The sequence below is a fragment of the Polyodon spathula genome, chromosome 31 (assembly GCF_017654505.1).
Source record: "Polyodon spathula isolate WHYD16114869_AA chromosome 31, ASM1765450v1, whole genome shotgun sequence".
NCBI classification, from domain to species: Eukaryota; Metazoa; Chordata; class Actinopteri; order Acipenseriformes; family Polyodontidae; genus Polyodon; species Polyodon spathula.
This window is the reverse complement of record NC_054564.1, coordinates 4,775,401-4,790,355: the sequence shown is the minus strand read 5'-3', so window position 1 is coordinate 4,790,355 and position 14,955 is coordinate 4,775,401. Positions and strand designations below refer to the sequence as shown.

Below are 14,955 nucleotides of genomic sequence, written 5' to 3'. Positions count from 1 at the left end.
GGCAGGTCTCTCCTTGTATTTCTAGTTTTGGAATCAAAGACAGCAGGCAGATAGAATGGTGCAGGAGGCCTTTCAACAAAATACCCGGTAGACGTTTATTCACTGCAAGGGCACCGAACACCTTGTTGACATGCACAAAAACTGTCACTCGAGCTGCGGAGGCAAGGTCCCTACCCTACCCGCCCACTGCGTAGCCATTGGCTGCTGGCGCCCGTTAATTTATGCCGCTCTGTTGCACTCTCACATCCAGCGGGTAGCAATGCAGGTTAGAATTAGGAAGTGCACTCCGCTGCCTCAGCGAGGAGATAGCTAGAGGAGGAGAGGAGAGGAGAGGAGAGGAGTGGAGTGGAGAGAGGGGATGCTAACGATGTATGAATTCAAGTCAGTTTATTCTGGCACATGGAAGAAAAAAGACATGCATACTGTGTTACAAACAGAAATAAGAGGAGGAAACAGCTAGAAAAAATATATAGTACTACAATTTATTTGGGGAAGATAAACAGAAGAAATGGGACAGTGTTCTGAAGGACGATACTTGGGCATCTTGTTTTTGCTTGGACTCTACGCTTCAGGTATTGCAACGAAAGGTAGGCGAGAACTTCCGCGGTGCTTGTTGTAAACGGTGCTGTCTTTTTTGTTTTGGTACTGAAATGGACAGTAGAAGTTGTGTTGCAGTATCTGACTATAGCAATGCTTATAACAACTCCTGTGCGCCCTTGTAAGATACTGTATAATAGACATATTGCGTGTGAAAAAGGTCAAACATGTTGGCAACATGAGCACAATAAACGTTTCAACACGTGTGTGTTTTTAAGGGCGTGTGTTTGTTTAAATGTCAATGCCATAGCTAGTAAGAAGCGTGCTTCTGAGCAAAATGACGAGTTTTTAAGCGTAGTGTATGTATGCATCATGTCTCTGTTTTCTGTAGGAAGGGGAGCCTGCAAGTTTGTTTATGGTCATGTTGCACAGTCAGTACGCACAATTATGTATGAATGATTATATCGGTATGATGGATCATTTTTCAGTTATGTTTTTTCAATGTATATGAAGACTTCCTCACTCGTATATTATTGTAGTGTGTACACTTTCTTTTTTTATATCCTGGTCCTGATTTTTGATGTGGTCGCGGAACAGATTCATTTAATTAAACACTTCGAATACTATCGGTGTTGCATGGTGTGGCACTCCACTTCAAACACTGAGTAGGATGCATAGGATTTTGTACCAGGAAGTATTCATTAGGAATTCAACCAATTTCCATTAGATATTGTATTTCTGTTGCTGCATATTCATGTATTGGCATGTATTGGTGGAATGGTCTAACGCTGTATTATTTAGTCTACAGCAGTGTGGAGATATTTATAATTTTATATAGGGACTGGTTGTACCAGAATATGTCGTGACTTTATTAATTTACTGTCAGAAGATGAATCGTGTACTAACACCAGCGTGAACACGCGCAATATGATTCATTAGTTCGGAGACTATAGCTCGGATTGTTGACTATGCTGAATATTATTTTCTGTTGGTTAGTCAACTGCTTATCAATGCTAAACAAAGCACGGGATACAACTGTCACAGTAGCTAATCATTGAAGACTACACATTTACTAAAACGGTGTTTTCCCTAATTAAAAAGATACTTGTGTTAATTATTTCACTACAAGCTTATAGTTCCGTACCGTTGGAAATCGATTGATAGTGTTGTAGTCTACTGCTTGCGTTCTTTTTTGTGAAGGCTAAGAACTTAGAAGCAGGTACTTCAGTTTCTTCTCCTTGTGAAAATGTAAAGTTTGAGTACATAGTGTGAAAATGTTCACGTTGAATACATATTTTTAAAGGGATGGTTACACTTTATAGATTAATTAATTACAGAGAGATTAATTTTTACAGTGATTTTTTTTTTTTTTTAAATAAATGTAATAAATTTAACAAATTGTGTTTATATAGAACCTTTCAAGTTTCATACAACAGGTATCTCAAAGCACTACACAAAACCAAACAAGAGTAGCCTATCATAATAAAATTAATTTGTATAGAGATGCCAAAGCTTGTATGTCTCTTTTCTCTCTCTCTCTCTCTCTCTCTCTCTCTCTCTCTCTCTCTCTCTCTCTCTCTCTCTCTCTCTCTCTCTCTCTCTCACACACACACACACACACACACACACACACACACACACACACACACACACACACACACACACACTTAATTAGCACTTATAATTACAAGTCCGTGTGACAGTTGGTGATTCATTTGAATTTTATCCCCAATCCAGTTGTTTATCCTAGTGGAATATCAGCAGTTTTTCATGAAATGTCAAAGATTTAAATGTCGTTTTAATCAACAGTATGCACACTGCGCAGTGACTTCGGGTGATTATTATTGTCAACATCTAATACACATGGTTGTACTTGTGTTTTGAATGCATTTTATATTAAATTAATATCCTCACCTCTAACAAACACAATAATTCCATCGGCGTTGTTAAAATGTAATTACATTTAGACAGTGTCACTGTACCCGATTTCAGCGCGAGGAAGATTCTGTGGTTTATTAATTAACACACCTTATATTATTAGGGTAGACGACTGGAACAGCAGGAGCTCTACAAACACGTTATTTATATTTGAAGAGTTACAAAACGACGTGAATTTTACGAACCCGAAAAGGGACATGGTGTGAATGTTAAAAAGAAGGTTAGTCTCTCGTGAGCACGAGATAGTGCTTAATACTGGTAAGAGATTGTCGCTCGTGTGATTTTCTCGTTTGTAATTTCTCAGTTTTGCAATACTGTCATTTTTGTAGATGAACCATCATTTTGCGTTGCAGTTGCACCATTTTCTGAGAAGAAAAGCAGAATGTGTGTGTGTGTGTGTGTGTGTGTGTGTGTGTGTGTGTGTGTGTGCCCTAATAACTCTCAAATCACTGAGACATGACTCCATTTATTCCTTATCGTGTATACCTTCATGGGTAAAATAGTAAAATAAAATTTTAGACTAAATAAGTCTAAAAGCACAGCAGTTTTGCACAGTTATTATGCCATGAGCAGGACATGTGTGATTGTCGTCTGCCCACTGAGAACACCAGGTGCCTGCTTCAGTCAACACATTATGTCGTGTGCACTAACATTATTATTTTTAATTCACACCATGGCCCTTAGGGGTTCTGTAGCATTTGCTGTCCTGTCACCAAATATTTTAATAGTGTGATGTAATCTAAAGAGAAGTATGAATTTTCGATCAATTCAGATCAATACCGCCTTGGAGTATTATTTCATCAGGAATGTGGTTTAACCCTTTAACCAATCCAAGTACTGCTGTGGAACGCAGTAACACAAAATGAGCTGCGCTCTGTGGTCAGAGTATCGATAAAGGTCTGTTGGTGGCATTAGTAATTGAGGTGTAAAGGTTGCACTGGTGTTTCAAATGAACTTTCTGGCTACTGTCAGAGCCTATTGTTTCATTTAGCTTCAACAAGCAGCTACCAATACTATTTATATTAAAGGAATAGACTACCTTAAACTACTTTCTTATGGAACAAATAAAATGAACAATTGCCCTCTCATGTGAGAACTGAACATCTTCTGTTCCTCTATCAATATAGCCAAGACTCAATACCCAAAGTTACCACAAACAAAGTGTCCCCTCTCTGGAGAATACTAGAAGCACAATGATACTGGTCATGACCATTGTCATAAAATTGGTAAGTTTCCACTATACCATTTTATATAATAGTTGCCTTAATTGTATCCCTTCACATACAGTAGGTAGATTGCATTTTTTAATATTAATATTCCTAATTGTAATATTTAACAAACATTGATCTTTGAAAAGTTGCTAGAAGCGCTTCGCAAAATCTGGGCATCACATTATGTTATTATTATAATTCCTGTGAGCCTCCTTGTACCTGCCCTTGTGCAAACATTGCCCCTAGTAAAAGAAGAAATAAATAAAAAGTCATTAAATTGCCACAGTAGTGCCTCACCACTATTTTACCAATCTCATCCTCATTCCTTTGTAGCTGCCCTTGTGCTAACATTGACCCTTATAAAGAATCATTGACGTGCATTGATCGTTTCTAACGTGTGCTTAATTGTCACTGGTGCTCATAAGTATGTTGCACTGGTGCTAGTAAGTGCAATACACTAAGTATAAACACAGCAAAACTTGCCTATAAAAATATTTTCAATATACTCAGTACCAATCAGTATAGAAAGGCTATCAGTACTGCATAGTGTGATTAATCCTTTTTAATTAGAGGCAGGGTCCCCTATCCCTTGGGCTATAGCAAGCAACTTGACAATCACATTTCCCATTGTTTATCAGTGCGGGGGGGCGGGGGAGTGTACTCTGACACAGTCAAGTGCAAACTGTTATGGTACAGCATTGTGTTTCAGCCTAGGAGCCAAGGGGTGTAAACAAGAGAACCATGTCCCACTGTCTCCTCTGGTTTGTGTATTACATAGGTTTTCAGTTAAGTTTTTTTTTTTTCAATACAACTGGATGACAGCTGTAAATATCTCAATGGTTCAATATATCTGGTAACCAGTTTCAGTAATTCAGTTTACACTGCAAGTAATTAAAAATCAAAATTACACTTTTACAGATTTATCCTCAAGTATGGAGTATGCAATTTAATAATGATGTATGTCAAAAACAGTTTTTGAATAGAAATCCCAAGGTTTAAGTGAAAGGCTGTTCTATACTGCCAGACTGGGGATTTATTAGTTATTTGTATTATATGTGTTGCCCTTGGGCTATTATAGGTTTTTGACAGTAGCCTTGGAGCTAATAGCAATATTCCAGAAGAGTAGAAGATTCCACAGTGTGTTTAAAAAAAAAAAAAAAAAAAAAAAAAAAAACATTTTTATTAATTCAGTCTTTGAGCCTTAGGCTTGGGCAATCCACCAAAACATAATTATTTTGACCATTTTTAGGAAACTTGGATTTAAATATGATCTATTTAGAATCTGGAATTTTTGCTACTCTTGCAAAAAAGTTGTTCACAGGACAGGAGCCATGGCTATGTGAAATAAATTGCTGAAGTAGAGAAAATAGGGGGGCTGTGACTGAAAGGGTTTAAAGGTCTCTTCTGTGCTGGAATATCGACATTTCATAATAGCTCCCAGACCAGGTCATTGCATTGAGTTTCACATCTAACTTGTGAATACTTCTTTTTTTACTTCATTTCCAAAACTTAAGGTTTCAATGTTCACATCCATGTAGGTTTATGTGTTGTTTAAGAGAAAATCAGATGTAGTGGAATGGGCATTTGAATTGGTGGAGATGGGACTTTTTAACAAAAGCTCAGTTTCCACAGCCCCGTGTTTCCTTTCTCATGACATGCTAAGATGCTTTCTTGTGGAGCGCCATGCTCTCCAGCACTCCAAAAAAAGTTTTATAGCTCTGCTTTTCAAAACAAGATTTTTACCAGATTTATACCCTCCAGCTCACTCAACCTGACAATGCTTTACTAACCATTCACAGAGATCTGAATGGACCTCCCTGCAGAGGGGTTTGTGGCAATAGAAACACAACTGCAATGAAATCCCTACAAAGAATATCAACAGCATTACCAGTCAGATCTGGGAAACTTAGGAAAGGCCTGGCTAGTTGTTGGATATGAGACCCCCAAAGAAATCCAGGTGCTGCAGATTTTGAAGTGTTGTTGGTGGCTCCCCTGTTAAATATCATCTGATCTCTCCAGTATACACATTCAGGGGGCAGGGCAGTTGGAGGATTTGATTTTAAACCAGTTCCTTTCTACTGTGGGCATCTAAAATCCCCTGACACCTTTTAAAGAAGATCAGGCATATGGAACCATATTGCCAGTGCCATATCCGTAACACACCCCTCCCTATATCCCAAAATGTGAAATGAGCTGGCTTAATTGTGAAGTGCTTTGAGAGATTGCTTATGTGAAAGATGCTATATAAATACCAGTCCACTGTCTACCATGGTGTAGACTCATTGCTTGCAAAAGTATTTAGTGAATGAATTGCAAGCATTAAAATCAATATTTCACATCCTTGGTGACTGAACCGCACACATATAGCTGAGCAGCACAACAGGAGAATGTACCCCATGCGCTGGCCCGGACTCAAGAGGAGTTTTTGAAGGGTTTTTCTTGTAAGCTTGCTGGTAGTTTGACATGTTGCTGCTCATTACGGATCACTGATTGTTCATGCTTAGATGATATGTTCTGTATGGAGAATCTCTGAAGACCTTTTTATTTGTTTACAAACGTTGTGCAATTGCATTGCGAAAATGTGGATCTTTCTAATTTACAGTAGAAGTAATGTGTATGTAAGGTAGGCAACTAGAACTAATGAGCAACATTTAACATAGACATATAAAAAAAAAAAAAAAAAACACCACCACTGAAATTAGGCCATATTTTTACAGTCCCAATGTCATTGACTTCTTGACCTTCAATATTAAGGCCAGCCTCAGAGTACTGCCACATTTTGGTGGCCCATTGACTGGAATTATTCTAAAGATATTTCAGTTTGCTTTAGGAGCCATTTAGAATGTTTGCAAACATCATATAAACAAACTAAGGGGTGAGCACAAAATTAAACAAATGTAATTTGAAGCTTGCTTTTTAAGGACCTTCATGTTGCATTTCTAGTGCTTCATGGTTAAGCCCAACTCCAAGGGTAAGAGGCAAACTGTCCTTTCTTGTCAATCTTTTTGTTGTTGCTGATTCAATACACTGCTAAGCACCTCATCTCTTAGAAAGAGGGGGTGGGGTTCTGGTCTCTTTGAAGTGAGCAGTCACACATGGAAAAGCACCATCACAGTAGCTAATAAAAAGAGCTGAAGCAATTCATGATTAATGAGCAAGTAGTGATAGAGATTCTGAATTATATTGTGCATCACTAGCAACACAGCATTTGGTTTATGTTTTTTTTTTTAAATAACACCTTCTTTTTTGTCCCTGATGTGCCTTTATAATGTGTTATGCCAATTCCCGATTTATATAATGTATTTCAGAAAAGCTGCATGTGTTTAAATTGGATGGAAGCCCTTAAATGGTCCATGGTAATTTCTTCTTAGACTGCTCTGAAACATTAGTTAAGAAGATGTAAAACCACCTGCCAACCAAGCATATTATCAGCAAGGGTGTAACGATACACTGATGTCACAATATATGAATTGTGATATGCATGTCATGATACAACATGTATCACTATACATGTGATGGTCCTAATGGGCTACTTATATGATGCATTATAAGATCAAATTATAATTTAATGACAGATGTCATTGTACTGTTTTTCCTGTTGTAACAGAAACTGACTCGCAGCTGGGAGGTGCAGTTTTTATATGTGACTTTATATGGATTCAGTCAATGAAAGAATCAGCCAGGAGCCCATTTACACAACAGTGTGTGTTACATATTGCAGGTAATTCTATGTATCTGTCCAAACCATGTATATGTTCGCTATAGTGTGTAGTATACATTATATAAAATGGCCCTCAAGGGATTCTCCAGGGTTAATCTTCAAGTTGTTTTTTTTCCTAGTTTTGCCTTAAAGAAACAACTCCAAGTGGCTTTATTTTGTAATGATTCCCAAGGCATTGTACTTCACATTATAGTAGTGACAAATCTTTGTGTTCTGTAAGTTATTTCCCGGTTTAACCTGGCAGAATTTTCTTTAATATTTCAATGTTATTTGTCAATGTTATCCTGGGAGGCAGTCAGCATGTTTTTAGGAAAGGGAGATTGTGTCCAACTAACCTGCTTGATTTTTTTGAGGATGCAACATCGACAAAGCATATGACATGGTTTATTTAGATTTCCAGAAAGCTTCTGACAAAGTCCCACATAAAAAAATACTTCTCAAACTGAATGCATTAGGGATTCAGTAAAATGCATGCACATGGATTAGAGAGTGTTTAATATGTAGAAAACAGAAAGTACTGATTAGAGGAGAAACCTCAAAATGGAGCGATCTAACCTGTGGAGTACCACAGGGATCAGTATTAGGTTCTCTGCTCTTCTTAATCTACATTAATGACTTAGATTCTGGTATAGTAAGCACACTAACAAAAATAGTGGCAAACACTGTTGCAGCAGCAAAGATCATTCAAAATGATCTATACAGCATTCAGAAATGGGCAGACACGTGACAAATGACATTTAATATAGAAAAGTGTAAGGCACTGCACGCAGACAATAAAAATGTCCACTATAAATACCATATGGGAGATACTGAAATTGGAGAAGGAATCTATGAAAAAGACCTAGGAGTTTATGTTGGCTCAGAATTGTCTTCATCTAGACAATGTGGGGAAGCTATAAAAAAGGCCAACAAAATGCCCAGATATATAGAGAAAATGTTGAATTTAATTCAAGGGAAGTATGTTAAAACTGTACAATGCACTAGTAAGACCTCATCTAGAATACTGCGTTTAGTTCTGGTCACCGCGCTATAAAAAGGATATTGCTGCTCTAGAAAGAGTGTAAAGAAGAGCGACCAGAATTATTCTGGGTTTAAAAGGCATGTCATATGCAGACAGGGTAAAATAATTAAATCTATTCAGTCTTAAACAAAGAAGACTATGCAGCAATCTAATTCAAGCATTCAAAATTCCAAAAAGTATTGACAATGTCGAGCCAAGGGACTTTTTCAAGAAAATGGAGATTAGATAAAGGGGCATTCAGAACGGAAAATAGGAGGCACCTTTTTACACAGAGAATTGTTGGAGTCTGGAACCAACTCCCCAGTAATGTTGTTGAAGCTGACACCCAGGGATCCTCCAAGAACGACGAGATGCTTGATGAGATTCTGGGATCAATAAGCTACTAACAACCAAATGAGCAAGATGGACCGAATCATTTGTAACCTTTCTTATGTTTTAATGTGTAAGCATGTGTCACCCCGTTTTCTGACAAATGGATTTCAAGGTAATCATAAACCGATAAATATTTCATGCTAAGTTGTAAAAAATAAAGACATATAAAACTCACACTGGCTTTCCAAAGAGATTAAACAGTGACAAACAGTGTTAAAATGATTCTGTCAGGCAGATATCATCACACAACAGTGAAAGCAAAGGCAGTTTAAAGATTAAAATATAAATAACGTCTTCCTTTCATTATAAAGCATCAATTTAATGAACCATGGAGAATGCGCTTTAAAGCAACTTGCAAAGATTATCATTTTTTATTTTTTTATGATTGATTCTGACAACACTGATTTCTGTGTATGGTTTAGTAACTGCATTTATTGTCTCAGATATAGTCTTCCATAACTTAAAACATACAATCATAAATCCATAAGCAATACAGTCATTTTGACGGTTTGATGTTTTTAAATTTAAACGGTTGTCCGTTGATGACTTTTCCTAAATACATGTATTAAATACTCTGACGGCATTTGAAAGGCAAGATCACGAAAATAAGAAAGTTATAATAGAACTGACAAACTTACAATACGTGTTTTTATTTTGAGTATAACCTAAAATTTTGTATTTTTTCATACACAAGCCTGTTGTTATCTCTACCCCCACTGAGCTTACAGCAGTATGTCTTTGAGTAAAATATGACTCTTGAAGTCTTGACATGTTTTATCCAAAGATCTATTGTAATCCTATCAATTGCTTGGAGAGCTGACATCTGGCTGTCTACGTGAGTATATACAGTCTGCTGTCGTATAGTATTAGGCTACTGTTTTACTCTCATAGGTACAAATAGGGCTCTCCAAGAGTTGAAGAGGTTGTGGCAGAAGAAGCAGTCCTGAGGAATCCTCTGCAGTGCCAGCTGCTTTGCTTGTATTGCCTCTTGCAGCAGCTGCAGACATGCCAGCCATGCCAACTGCTTCATCAAGGACAGGGACAAACAGGCATTCAGGACACTGGGAAGGATGGCACTATTTGGGAAATTATAATTCCTGGTGTTGACATTGTGGGAAGACGGGCTGCACAAAATGTTTTGACTGAAACCTCAGGTCCCACGGCGTACGCAAAAATTTGGAACGGCTTCATTGAAAACAGCATTGCCTGCTACAAACTGGGAGAGCACCTTACAGTGGATAAGCAGCTGTTTCTGACAAAAGCTGTGCATTTCTACAAAGACACAAAGTATGGAGTGGATGTTTTAGACCAGATGACACGTCAGGGCTCGGTTAAAGCCGGTTCTTGCCAGTGACTAGTTGCTGTATTTTACAATGTACTGGACCTGGTAGCTATCAATTCCTTCATTTTGTACAATGAATGCAGCAGGAAAAATATCAGTAGTAGAGATTTCATCTTGAAGCCCCAGTGCTTTGGCAGAAATATTTCGATCAGAAAACTGCAAAGCAGCAGAGTGCTGCAGCAGCTCAACCTGGATTCACTGCTGCACCCAGTGAAACACGTAAGAGAAAACCATGCCAGGTAGCTAAATGCAATAAAAAATATAACTTCTGATACCTGTGCTCAGTGTGGAAGAGCAGTATATTATAAATGCACAGGAAAAGTTGAGAAGTGTTACATCTGTGTGGATTGTGCTACTTAGGGTGCTACTTTGAAGTCTGTTTCCCTGAAAGTGCATTCACATTACATAATGGGAATTGAGTTATTTACTTTTTTTTCAGTTCTGTGTGTACATGTGTTTATTTTATTGTAGTTTTTAATTTTTTTAAGTAAACCCTTTTATGTTTAATTGTTCATTTAAATGCAGTGTTTCAGCTGCACAGATGTTTGATATGATGTGCTTGAATAAAACGTTTGAATTGTATCTGAGTTTGTCTTTCATTTTAACATTGAGGTTGTTTAAAATGTAACCTTTATAATGAGTGCCAGTGGCAGTTCTAGATATGAGTATAAAAAAGACACTTCTTACATTTTCAACAAATGTAAGTCTTGAATATAACAGAATGTATAAATACATACATATATAAAAAAATATGTCATGTGAAGGGAACCAACACATAAATGACATCTGCAATAATGAACTCACATTCTACTGTGCACTGTGAGCGTTCCTCTCTTTTCTTTAGTAGAAAATTCGATTTTTACTGGAACATGGAATTTACTTTTGTTTTGTGTCCTTCTGGATTGCATTTGGGTTTAATCATTTGATTTTCCACATATTTTACTGCTGTATGAGTATGAAGACCCTCCATAGGTGCAGAGACTGGTGTCTGTATCTTCATTTTATTTTGTATAAATCTAATATTGTTGTGCAGCACAGATTGCTGATTATTTGTCATTCAACTGGCATCCCCTTTATGTATTCTGTTTTACACAATAGCCACTTCTCAGTTTGTCATGTTGGACAGACAGCAGATCTGACATTGATAGTGGCTGATTGTAGGTGCTTCTTTGTTCAATACTGCCCAGAATACTGATCTTTGACGAGATAGTATTTTAAAACTGTTAACCATATGCATGCATTGCCACTGCTGAATGACAACCTTCCATTTGATAGCCATGGTTCAGCATGCAGAGACATGTGCTGCACTGTACTGTCCATGGTCCTGAAAATATATTTTCAACTAAACAGCGCATTTAGGCAACTAGGCAGGCAGCAGATTGTATGGGCTTTGTGCATTTAGTACTATCAAAATGTATGACTCAGCAAACAGATAATACAATAGGTTGTTGCTAACAAAATAATTCCATAGAACATGTTCTTTCTCTTTGTAGGTCTGAAATGTGCAGTTTTTACATTTTCACTTTTAAACACGCTTGTAGTACACTAGCTAAATACACTTCTCCATTTGCTTGCCTTCCTAGATCATTTCACCCAGCAGTGTCTTTGGGGTCCATTGGGGGGGCAGCAGGTTGGTTAATCACAGGAAAGGAGATGAATGGGATTCGGGATATTTTTCTCTTCAGGTGACACGACCAAGGAAGTGCAAGACCACCTGAAAGTCTTGCAAACAAAGACTTCTAGGACCTAGTGTAGTACCAAATATCATGGTTTAATATCATGGTTTAAAAAGAAAATACATGACTTCTGTGTGTTTCTTTCAAAACTGCACATTTGAGATCTCTGTAGTGAATGGAAGTGCAAAACAAGTAAAAACTATCAAGATAATCCATTGAGTTGCAGGAAAATTCACATTGTAAGCAAATAAAATTAATTGGTTTAAAATAACAATGGTAGGCAAATTCACAGGGACATACCTGAATGGTAACTGAAGTGATTACCACCTTTTTTTTCAATTCCGTAAATATGATGTAAGGCTGCTAAACATAAAAGAAGTGATGAAACCCTGAGAAAGTGCCAGCACTGATGATTTGCGTTGTCAGTGCCAAGTTAGAAGTTTCATTTCATCCGTTGTTTTTTTTCTGAATAGTAATTAAATGGACCATTTGTCTATGTATACCAGCTCCTACAGCACAAAAGTAGTTTAAAGAAAAATAACTAATTTGTTATTATAGCAAAGTGGTTTGCAGAGTGCAGGTGATGTGATTACAAAACAGAAGACAGACAACAAAGTTCACAATCCAAACAAACATTTATTTATAATCCCCTTTGTACCATTAAACTCCTCCCTGCAATCAACCTGACACCATGGTTTCTCCAATCATTGTCTGCCCCGTAGCTGATTTCAATGGTCCTTCTGTGTACGAGCAGCTATGCACTTCCCCTAATAAGGTAATCTTGCAGTATCCGCCTACCGTCACATCTGTCCATCTAGGAGGAAGCATACCATCAACCTTACACACCGCCCTTTCAGGTCAGGTGGGAGATTTACAGCTCAAATTCTTTTGTTCTCTCTCACTGGAACACACATATTCTCAAGCACTATTAATTGAATAAACTGTGGTTCAACTTCTGGCTGCCCATTGTGTCCCCTGCACCTTAATTGAGAGTGTTATGGCATGCATTTCACTTTGTTTTTTTCCAACGCTGTAGACCTGCTATGCACCTTATGCATATGATGTATTGTAGATGTTAGACTCTTTAAAAAAAAGCACTCATAACAATAATTAAAAACAGTCTGTATGGTGTACTTCAGTAAAAGAACCATGCTTATAATAGATTGTTATGAGTGCTTTACAAATCAGGTGCTTTTAGGTTTTATACTTGAACTTGAATAATAAACTTGAGTCAAGTGTTTTTGAGTTGCAATCCTTTGATACTGTTAACATATCTTATGTGTCCATTTTTGCACTAGCCAGGGGTCTGCTGCACTTCACTGTTCGTGGTCCTAAAAATAAGCTTTTGCTGATTTTAGCTCTCCAGTGTATTTAGACAGCTTGTTACTAGTCCTTCAGATCACAGGATAGAGATTTCAAATTGGACAGCCGTTGAGACCCTTTCTGAAGCTGATCTTGTGAAACAGGTGTATTTGTATCTTGAATATCTTACTTGTTCATGTGCTGTTGTCTGGGTTATACTATGTACCAATCAATCAGATAGATTGATATAGTATATGTTGTATATCAGTAGAATTATCCATTAGAGTTAACCATCTAGGATATATATATATATATATATATTCAACACCAATATATTTACCTTTTGAAACTATCGTCATACACTAAGATTACAATATGTTAACGTAATAAGTTCAGTAAGCTGGTTTCATTCGACTTTTTACATAATTAAATTGTTATCCGAATACGTTTTGGTAAACCGGTATCGACATCTTTTATACAGTTACTCAAAATGATTTTGACTAAGAACTAAGGAAACCACAAATTTACAAGGGGTCTAGAATCTATATATTACGTGTCAAAGTGTTCAGGACGGAGACATTTCGTAAAGCACTTTGTGATGGTGGTTCACTACGAAAGACGCTATATAAAATAAAGATATTATTACTTTTAGACACTTTTTAAAAAATGAATTATAATTGATTATTAAGCAACTGTCATAACATTCTTTTTGGTTTAGGGCCATATCAACTGATTCAATGTGAAGAGTCTGCAAGATGTTTCAATTGTTCTGGAGAGATACGTGACCATTCCTTATATTCTGTACCAGAATTCCTGTACATTCTATGGAATGTATGTGGTATTCCATGTAAGCTCTGCAGATACATATATAGGCATTTACATAACATGGTGTGATACAGATGTCCCAAACTGTATCATGTATATAGGGATGCAACTGAAACCAGTACTCGCATTTACTGGTACAGTCTTTCTAACAGGTGTGGGGAAAGAAAAATGAGATTGTTTGAAAAATGATTTCTCATATATTTCTTCATTTTGTGTTTTTTTTTTGTTTTTTTTTAAGAAAATGTGCTGGAGTGATTCCTGGGTGTGAAACTCCATTTTAAAAATGTTAACAGAAATAGCTAGAGTGCTCAGTACATAGGTAACAGAGCCAGGTAACAGTAAAACAGAGCCATTGGTCTCAAGTAGAGACGGTTTCTTTTTAGCCCCTTTGAAAAGTAAATGTTTGCAGATCAGAAAATCCTTGTACAGCAGCAGGTCAGGACTAGATTGTCAAAAGTAGTCATTTATATTATGGTTTTAAATCTACATTCAATTAAAAACACGTCTGATTACCTTTTCAGTGTCTTTGATGACCATTACTGTTCTCATAATGTGCCAATGGGATTTGCCAGCTCTGTTTCTGAAACTGAGAACACACGCAGTCAAACACTACACAATTGCTACAGATTTCCTGTCTAAATCCATTTGTTATGTCTTCACGGGCATGTATTGTCTTTGATTTTACAATAACTGGACGCTGCCCTCCTATTATTTTCTGTGGAGGTCTGCAGTTCTGTTATTATTCAATAACGGAGTGGCAAATAAAACACGGTTGAGAGATGGCACTAATTAATGATGCGTGTTCCAAAAGACTTGCACTCTGCTCTTAAAAAGTTAACTCTTTCAGTGGACTGCCATGACAAAGAGAAAATACATTTCAAGAGCTGTACACTGCTGTGGTGTGTTCCTCGGTAAAACTGGAACTCCCTCAGTCTTTGTTATTACCTTATAACACACCACAGCAATGCCAGTATCCATTAATTATATTAAGAATTAGATGTGTGGTTGTA

The 14,955-nt window shown here is 37.1% G+C and overlaps 1 protein-coding gene across 1 annotated transcript in view; it reads left to right on the top strand.

Annotated features, from left to right (window-relative positions):
- The first annotated feature begins 267 nt into the window (after nt 1–267).
- LOC121303003 (netrin receptor UNC5D-like) overlaps nt 268–14,955 on the top strand; it is a 263,953-nt gene continuing 249,265 nt past the window's right edge. Inside the window, exon 1 of the mRNA XM_041233393.1 lies at nt 268–587. Within this exon, the coding sequence (XP_041089327.1) occupies nt 509–587 (79 nt within the window). The 5' untranslated portion in view covers nt 268–508. The remainder of the gene's footprint in view (nt 588–14,955) is intronic.